The sequence below is a fragment of the Mauremys mutica genome, chromosome 12 (assembly GCF_020497125.1).
Source record: "Mauremys mutica isolate MM-2020 ecotype Southern chromosome 12, ASM2049712v1, whole genome shotgun sequence".
Taxonomy (NCBI): Eukaryota; Metazoa; Chordata; order Testudines; family Geoemydidae; genus Mauremys; species Mauremys mutica.
The window spans coordinates 49,093,010-49,102,996 of NC_059083.1; the positions used below are offsets into that span (position 1 = coordinate 49,093,010).

Here is a 9,987-nt window from a genome sequence, read left to right on the forward strand (position 1 = left end):
TCTGCTGGCTTGTGACAAACTCAGGTTCAATTCCTCCCTCTGACTGATGATGAGAAAGGATTTGAATTCCTACTTTGCAGGAGAGGGACTGAGCTTCTAGATTCTAGCCAGGGTTCCACGGTTCCCCTTCTTCTTCTCTAACCACTAAACTAAACTCCTTCCCAGAGCTTGGAAGAGAACCCAGAAGTCCTGACTCCCAGTTTGCCCCCTGCACTAACCAACTAAATCCAACACCACTCCCGGAGCTGGAAATACAGGCCAGGAGTTCTGGCTCTACCCACTGGACTCAACTTCCTCCCAGAGCTGGGAACACAAGTGATGTGTCTCGACTCCCAGTCCCCTCCTCTAACCACTACATCAGACTGCATCTCAGCCTCTCCACTGCCATCAGCAATGACTGCTGCGAGTGACAATGGAGAGTCATTGGGCCAGCGAACGTGTGTGAGAGATTCTCCTGCGTGGGGCACTCACCTGGTGTCTGGAAGAGCCAAATTCAAGTCCCTGCTCCAATGACTATTTAATTATTGATACAAAGTGGAGCAGATTCAACAGAAGAGACTGAGAAAGTCTCATTTCAGAACAATTTTGGTTAGAATTTCAGCTAGAACAGGGGACGGGGCGTCAGGACTCCTGGGCTTTATTTCTGACTCGAGTTCACTGTGTGAATATGGCTGGCTGGGTTCAGTCACCTCCATGCGAGATTCTGCTCCAGTTAGAGAAGTATAAATGGGGAGTAATTTCATGGCATGCAGTGAAATTACCTCACATTCACAGCAGTGCCCCGACAGTAGAATCTGGCCAGGCAGTCCCCCGATTCCCCTCGGTACACTGAGGGTAGTAACATTTATAAACTGTTATCCAGAGTTCGCCCACCCCTGGGTGTCAGAGGTATACAGATACCTCAAAAGCAATTGTTCCTGTTTCTCCTCTCCATCACCCTGGTGTAAATTAGGAGTAACTGTACTGGAGACCATTGAGATTATTCTATTTTCTCTCACCCCGGTGAAAATCAGGAGTAACTCTATTATTTTCTACTGTTTTCCCTATCCTCATTCCCATATTACACCAATCCTCAAAAGGTAAGGGTCTGACTCAAGGAAATTAAGGTTGTTTTCACAAAAGGAGAGTTAGTTCATTGATCTAATCATGGCCTTGCTCTTGTCATCCCCTACCCCCCACCCCAGACACCACCACACAATGTTCTGGGAAAGAAAATGTCCAACCGAACCACCGTGACCGAGTTCCTTCTCCTGGGATTCTCTGACGTTTGGGAGCTGCAGATTTTGCACTTTGTGGTGTTTCTAGTGATCTACCTGGCAGCCCTGATGGAGAACCTTCTTATCTTCATGGCTATAGCCTTCGACCACCATCTTCACACCCCCATGTATTTCTTCCTGATGAATCTGTCCGTCCTAGACCTTGGCTCCATCTCTGTGATTGTCCCCAAATCCATGACCAACTCCCTCATGAACACCAGATCCATTTCCTATGCTGGATGTGTTGCTCAAGTCTTTTTCCTCCTCTTCTTATTGGGAGCAGATTTTTCCCTTCTCACCATCATGGCATATGACCGATATGTCGCCATCTGCCAACCACTGCACTATGAGACAATAATGAACAGCAGAGCTTTTGTCCAAAAGGCAGCCGGTGCCTGGATCAGTGGGATTCTCTACTCTGTGCTACATACCAGCAACATGTTTGCATTAACATTCTGTGGAGGCAACATGGTGGATCAGTTCTTCTGTGAAGTCCCCCAGCTCCTCAAGCTCGCCTGCTCTGAATCATATCTCAGTGAAGTTGGGGTTCTTGCATTTAGTGTGTGTTTAGTCTTAGGCTGTTTTGTTTTTATTGTTGTGTCATATGTCCAGATCTTCAACTCAGTGCTCAGAATCCCCTCTGAACAGGGCCGGCATAAAGCCTTCTCCACCTGCCTCCCTCACCTCACTGTGGTCTCCTTGTTTGTTTGCACTGGGGCCTTTGCCTACCTGAAACCCACCTCCAGCTCCCCATCTGCTCTGGATCTTGTGGTGGCAATTCTCTATTCCGTATTGCCACCAATCATGAATCCAATTATCTACAGCATGAGGAACAAGGAGATGAAAGCTGCCCTGAGGAGACTGACTGGGTGTAGGTAATTCACCAAGAATTAATTTCTGTCTTTATCTAATAAAAGTTTGCTTACTTAGTATCTGCTCATTAATGTCAGTGATTTGCATGACCACACAGCTTGCACACAATCAGGTCTGATTCTAATCTCTGTTGCAACAATGCAAACCCAGATTAACTCCCCTGATGTCACTGCTGCTGGGGTGATTTACACCAGTAGAAAATCTGGTCCAGTTGTGGAGTTAAATGGGTGTAAATTGTGTGCGAGAGAGGAATCAGACTTGTATTCTGTGCCAAAACAATATACATTCCATTGCTTGGCCACGTGCACTCATTCTATGGCCACTGAAAACAATGATGAGAGATGTTTTGCTTGTATGTATAAATCAGGAATGGCTTCATTGGTACCAGAGGAGTCAGACTGGTGTAAGACTGGGGTAGGTGAGAAGACATTTTGGGTAGATCTTCAGCACATCAGTGTAGTTCCATTGACTCTGGTGGCACTAAAGCAATTTGCAGCATCTATGGATCTGACCTACTACTTCCAATGGAGCTGCATAGCCATTGCCACAACCTGGGGACTGGGTTCATTGTCTTATAAACCACCATTTGTGGTCTAACCACTAGAGAGGGACAAGGAGCCAGACTGTGTTAGCCTGGCTCACGTATACATTTGGCTGTGGGAGAAATGGAGAGACTGGCTAGAAATTTCCAGGGAGGTATCTAAACAACAGCAGGGAAATGTTCTGGAGCAGCCTCCCAATAGGAGTTGTGGGAGGCAAACGACTGAATTAGTTTGAAGAGCGAGATGGACACATATCTGAGTGGGATTGTATGACGGGGCTGCTTGTGATGGTGGGGGGCCAGGCTCAACAGCCTTGGGGCTCATTTGCTGCATATGTCTTATGTTTCTAAAAGCTCATGCTTCAGGGTTTCATCTGGCCACTGGCAGGTGTAAGGAAGGAATTCCTCCACCCCACCCATGGTTTTTTTTTTAATTCTCTGAAGCATAGGGGCACCCCTACCTGGACAGGATGTGACAAGGCTCTGAGCTGTTCTTTCTCACTCAGGAGCTTGGCTGGCTTGGTCTTGCCCACATAGAATATAAGGATTGAAAGGGACCTCAGAAGGTCATCTAGTCCAACCCCCTGCTCAAAGCAAGAACAATCCCCAGATTTTTACCCCAGTTCCCCAAATGGTCCCCTCATAACCCTGGGTTTAGCAGGCCAATTCCCAAACCACTGAGCTATCCCTGCCCCCACTAACTGCTTGCCATGTGGGGGTCAGGAATTTCCCCCCCAGTCAGATTGGCAGGGAACTTGGGGGAGGTGGGGTTCACATTCCTCTGCAGCATGTGGTGTGGGTCACTTGCCATGATTTTCTGGGTGTATCTCAATCATTTTCCTGCCATTGCGGGGCCTTCAGGCATTAATGCACCTCAGTCTCTCCTATGGTCTGCCAGTGGCACAGAACTGTCTAGTCTCCTGAGAGCTGTGACACTTTGGTCTAATTTCATTGGTTCGGATTGGTCTGTGGGAGCAGGTCAGACTGGATGATCTGGTCATTCCTTCTGGCCTTGAACTCTGTGACTCTATCCTGACATGGAGGACAGGTGGACTTGGAGGAGATCAAGAGGACCAGACCTCTTGCTCTAGCGCCATATCTGGTGTGCAACACTGCTGCCAGATTCAGCACTAACACATGTATGCCCACCACAAGTGTTAGGATATAGATAGTCAGGCCTGTTGCAAAGGCCTATACTTTAATAATTTAGGTGTATTCTTATCACTTAGCTAGTTATAGAGGTATAAAAAAAGAATCAAATCACTGTCTGCCGGTGTAAGTGTCTTCTCTCACTGTAACAGTCTGAGGCCCTGTTTTTAGGCTAAGCCTTTGGCTAAGCAGCAGAGGCAGCTGGGAAGTGTATGGTCACATCCTCACATTCCAAACTAGTCACATTGAAATAAGGTGCTATTGGGCTATTAGGAATACAATCCTGCCCTGATATTCCTATCACCTCCAGAGAAAGGGAAGAGCCTAGAAGATGTAAAAGGAAACTTAGTTTGATAGCGTTCTGTCTGGCAAGAACTCACTTATCAATTGCTGGGATGTGAAATCCTCATTTCTGTATTGTTCTACCACTGTAGTCTCCACTTCCCTATTGTTTGTCTGTAAAATCTCTGTCTGGTTCTGTGATTGTTTCTGTCTGCTGTATAATTAATTTTGTTGTGTGTAAACCAATTAAGCTGGTGGTATATAATTGGTTAAACAAGCATGTTACAATGTGTCAGGATTGGTTAGTTAAATTTCAGTAAAATGATTGGTTAAGTTATAGCTAAGCAAAACTCCAGTTTTACTAGATAGTCTGCAGTCAATCAGGAAGTAAGGGAGGGAATGGGAACAGGGAATGGGGGTGGGGAAATTAGAATCATGTTTTGCTAAGGCGCGGGGAATGGGAACAGGGATGCAGGCAAGGCTCTGTGGTGTCAGAGCTGGGAAGGGGGACACTGAGGAATGAAACTGGAATCATGCTTGCTGGAAGTTCACCCCATTAAACATTGAATTGTTTGCATCTTCTGACTTTGGGTATTCTTGCTCTCTGTTCATGCAAGAAGGACCAGGGAAGTGAGTAAGTGAAGGAATAAGCCCTCTAACAACAAGGTAAAGGCTCAGTCAACATACAGGATCCTGTGCCTTCAGCTGACATAAAGATGCCACCCCCACAACTTCTCCTTTTATACATTGATAGAAACAAATTACATATTACACCCCAGACGTTCTTAATTACCAGCCCTACAACTTGTACCAGCTGGGTCAAACAAAACATCCTCAGCCATTATCCTGTCCTCCCCTCCTTATTTTATGAGGGGTCAGTGTGCTCCTGTATCATCTCTTGGAAATTTGTTTACGAGGTTATTTGAGAGCTCTGGGTGTTCTTGTACTATCCTCTCCAGTCAGGAATGTGCTTACTTGGGAAGTCAATACCTGGTGTGCTACTATTCTGCCAAGGTCAGGTCTACTTTGTTTTGCAGCCTTTTGTTCATACTATTAGACTCATAGACTCATAGACTTTAAGGTCAGAAGGGACCATTATGATCATCTAATCTGACCTCCTGCACAACGCAGGCCACAGAATCTTACCCATCCAGTTCTATAACAAACCCCTAACCTATGTCTGAGTTATTGAAGTCCTCAAATTGTGGTTTGAAGACCTCAAGCTGCAGAGAATCCTCCAGTAAGTGACCCATGCCCCATGTTGCAGAGGAAGGCGAAAAACTTCCAGGGCCTCTGCCAATCTGCCCCAGAGGAAAACTCCTTCCCGACCCCAAATATGGCGATCAGTTAAACCCTGAGCATGTGGGCAAGACTCACCCACCAGCACCCAGGAAAGAATTCTCTGCAGTAACTCAGATCCCATCCCATCTAACATCCCATCACACACCACTGGGCATACTTACCTGCTGATAATCAAAGATCAATTGCCAAAATTAATTGCCAAAATTGGGCAATCCCATCATACCATCTCTTCCATAAACTTATCAAGCCAGATATGTCTTTTGCCCCCACTAGTCCCCTTGGAAGGCTGTTCCAGAACTTCACTCCTCTAATGGTTAGAAACCTTTGTCTAATTTCAAGTCTAAATTTCCTAGTGTCCAGTTTATACCCATTTGTTGTTGTGTCCACATTGGTACTAAGCTTAAATAATTCCTCTCCCTCCCTAATATTAATCCCTCCAATATATTCATAAAGAGCAAGCATATCCCCCTCAATCTTCTTTTGGTTAGGCTAAACAAGCCAAGCTCTTTGAGTTTCCTTTCATAAGACGGGCTTTCCATTCCTCAGATCATCCTAGTAGCCCCTCTCTGAACCTGTTCCAGTTTGAATTCATCCTTCTTAAACAAGGGAGACCAGAACTGTACACAGTATTCCAGATGAGGTCTAGCCAGTGCCTTATATAACGGTACTAACACCTCCTTATCTTTGCTGGAAATAGCTCGCCTAATGCATCCTAAAACTGCATTAGCTTTTTTAACGGCCATATCACATTGGCGGCTCATAGCCATCCTGTGATCAACCAATACTCCGAGGTCCTTCTCCCCCTCTGTTACTTCCAACTGATGTGTCCCCAATTCTTATTATTGATCCCTAAATGCATGACCTTGCACTTTTCACTATTGAATTTCATCCTATTACTATTACTCCAGTTTACAAGGTCATCCAGATCTTCCTGTATGATATCCTGGTCCTTCTCTGTGGTAGCAATACCTCCCAGCTTTGTGTCATCCACAAACTTTATTAGCGCATTCCCGCTTTTTGTGCCAAGGTCAGTAATAAAAAGATTAAATAAGATTGGTCCCAAAACTGATCCCTGAGGAACTCCACTAGTAACCTCCTTCCAGCCTGACAGTTCACCCTTCAGTACGACCCGTTGTAGTCTCCCCTTTAACCAGTTCCTTATCCACCTTTCAATTTTCATATTGATCCCCATCTTTTCCAATTTAACTAATAATTCCCCATGTGGAACTGTGTCAAATGCCTTACTGAAACCGAGGTAAATTAGATCTACTGCATTTCCTTTGTCTAAAAAATCTGTTACTTTCTCAAAGAAGGAGATCGGGTTGGTTTGGCACAATCTACCTTTTGTAAAACCTTGTTGTAATTTGTCCCAATTACCATTGACCTCAATGTCCTTAACTACTTTCTCCTTCAAATTTTTTTCCAAGACCTTACATACTACAGATGTGAAACTAACAGGCCTATAGTTACTCGGATCACTTTTTTTCCCTTTCTTAAAAATAGGAACTATGTTAGCAATTCTCCAGTCGTATGGTACAACCCCTGAGTTTACCGAATCTTTAAAAATTCTTGCTAATGGGCTTCCAATTTCATGTGCCAGTTCCTTTAATATTCTTGGATGAAGATTATCTGGGACCTCCGACTTTGTCCCATTAAGCTGATTGAGTTTGGCTTCTACCTCAGATGTGGTAATATCTACCTCCATATCCTCATTCCCACTTGTCATCCGTCCATTATCCCTAAGCCTTATTAAAGACTGAGGCAAAGTATTTATTGAGATATTGGGTCATGCCCAGGTTATCCTTAACCTCCATTCCATCCTCAGTGTTTAGCGGTACCACTTCTTCTTTCTTTGTTTTCTTATTTATATGGCTATAGAACCTTTTACTATTGGTTTTAATTCCCTTTCCAAGGTCCAACTCTACATGGCTTTTAGCCTTTCTCACTTAATCCCTACATGTTCTGACCTCAATAAAGTAGCTTTCCTTGCTAATCCTGCACATCTTCCACTCCTTGTAGGCTTTCTGCTTTTTCTTAATCACCTCTTGGAGATGCTTGCTCATCCAGCTTGGTCTACAACTCCTGCCTATGGTTTTTTCCCCTTTCTTGGGATTCAGGCTTTGACTTAAAGTAATTCCAGGCCTCCTCCACCTTTAGATTCACAAGTTCTTCAGTCCAATCCACTTCCCTAACTAATTTCCTTAATTCTTTAAAGTTAGCCCTTTTGAAGTAAAAAAACCTAGTCCCAGATCTATTTTTGTTTATCCTTCCATCTAGTTTGAACTGAATTAGCTCATGATCACTCGAACCAAGGTTGTTATGCCTAGGGCTCTGGCAAGGCCTATACTGACTGCAGCTGAACCCTGCATTCTTTGTCCTTCCCTCCACAGCCATCACATGATGTACCAAGGAAGAAAATATCCATCCAAATCATCAAGACTGAGTTCCTTCTCCTGAGATTCTCTGATGTTCGGGAACTGCCAATTCTGCATTTTATAGTGTTTCTACGGATTGACCTGGCAGCCCTGATGGGTAATCTTCTCATCATTGCACCCGTAGCCCTCAATCACCATTTTCACATGCCCATGTATTTCTTTCTGATGAATCGGTCCGTCCTATACCTTGGCTCAATCGCTATCATCGTACCCAAATCTATGGCTAGTTCCCTCTTGAGCACCAGGGCCATTTTATATTATGGATGTGTCACCCAAGTCTTTCTTTTCCTTTTCTTTGCTACAGCTGAGCTTCTCTTACTGATTGTCACGCCGTAGAACCAATACGTCACCATCTGCCAAGCATTGCACTGTGAGACAGAGAGCTTGTGTCCAAATGGCATCCAGTACCTGGATCAGTGCAGGTCTCAATTCTGCACTGCACACTGGGAACACGTTTGCAATAATCTTCTGTGGAAACCCCCAGCTCCTCAAACTTATTTGCAATGACTCATATCTCAGTGACACTGGGGCTATCGCCTTTAGTGTGTACTTTGCCTTAAGCTGCTTTGTTTTTATAATTGTGTTACATGTTCTGATCTTGAAAACAGCGCCGAGAATTCCCTCTGAGCAGAGCCGGCATAAAGCTTTCTTCATCTGCCTCCCTCACCTCATTGTGGTCTCTGTGTTGATTTGCACTCCCAGATTTGCCTGTATTAAAGCCACCTCAAGCTCAATCTCAGGTCTGGATCTCACGGTGGCTGTTTTTCATTCCACAGTGTGTCCCATGATGAATCCGATCACTTATAGCATGAGGAAAAACTATATGGAAGCTGCCCTGTGGAAAATGATTGTGTCAAGGCTATTTTCTTTAAAATAAAATGGCCATATTTCTCCCATGACCATCATCTCATTCTGTTTCTTAAAAAAATATAATTAACTGTTGACATTATTGTCTCCATGAGAACATAACATGTAATCCGTTTATGCACACTGAGGAATTTACACTGGTAAATATATAGAAAAATTCCACTCAGGTAAATGGAGTTACTATAAATTTACACTTACATAAATAAGATCAAAATCTATCTATCTGTTTATCTAAGAACATAAGAATGCCCATACTGGGTCAGACTAAAGGTCCATCTAGCCCATTATCCTGTCTTCACACACTGGCCAATATCAGATGCTTCAGAGAGAATGAACAGAACAGGACAATTATTGAGTGACACATTCTGTGCTGTCCAATTCCAGCATCTGGCAGTCAGAGGCTTAGGGACACCCAGAGCACAGGGTTGCATCCCTGACCCTCTTGTTTAATAGCCATTACTGAACCTATCCTCAATGAGCTTATCCCTGTCTAGCTAGCCTTACATCCACATAGATACCCCTCCATCTATTGATCAATCGATCAGTCTGAGGCTTTTGTACTGCCACCCATCACCATGGTATCAGAGCACTTTCCACATAAAATCAGTTACCATATCAAAGTCACACATGGGGTCTCTGTCTCTTCTTCTTTCTTCAGGGTGGGGAGTAAACATTCTGTCCCTGCCGTGTCACTGAGGATGGAGGAGCTCTCTGCCCCCACCACTGACCCAGGGCCAGAAGAGCTATCAGCCTCCGCCATGGCCATGGGGCTAAAGGTGTCAGCTGCTGCCCCCAGCGGCAGGGCTCTTTTGCTATAATGAACCCCTGGCTTTAACGAACAAATGGCTTAGATTTTCAAGGGTTCCTTATAGCAAGGATGTACTGTATTTGGTTGATTGGTTGATTTGTTTCTTTGTTCCACATGTTTTTGGAATATGTGGGTGGGGGTTTGGGTGGGCTAGGTATGTTTGTTAGATGGGAATATCCATTTGATATCATCAAGTAATGGATACTATCAGATCAGTCCGTGGATCAAGCACATGCCTATCTTCCACTGGTTTGTGGTTTGCTAGCAGAGACAGGGCCTCCCTGATGGGACGTAGGCATCTCTCTCTGAGCTAGCACACAATCCTCTCCTCGGCATCTCCCAGAGTCCTTAGAGTTAGAAAACTTTTCCTAATCTCTAACCTAAATCTCTCTTGCTGCAGATTCAGCCCATGACTTCTTGTCCTATCTTCAATGGACGTGGAGCACAATTGATCACCATCCTCTTTATAACAGC

General features: G+C 44.5%; 1 protein-coding gene across 1 annotated transcript; it reads left to right on the forward strand.

Annotated features, from left to right (window-relative positions):
• The first annotated feature begins 1,214 nt into the window (after positions 1-1,214).
• LOC123346863 (olfactory receptor 14A16-like) lies at positions 1,215-2,135 on the forward strand. The gene has a single exon (XM_044984312.1). It carries the CDS (start codon positions 1,215-1,217, stop codon positions 2,133-2,135), a length of 921 nt encoding a protein of 306 aa, XP_044840247.1.
• The last annotated feature ends 7,852 nt before the right edge of the window (positions 2,136-9,987 follow it).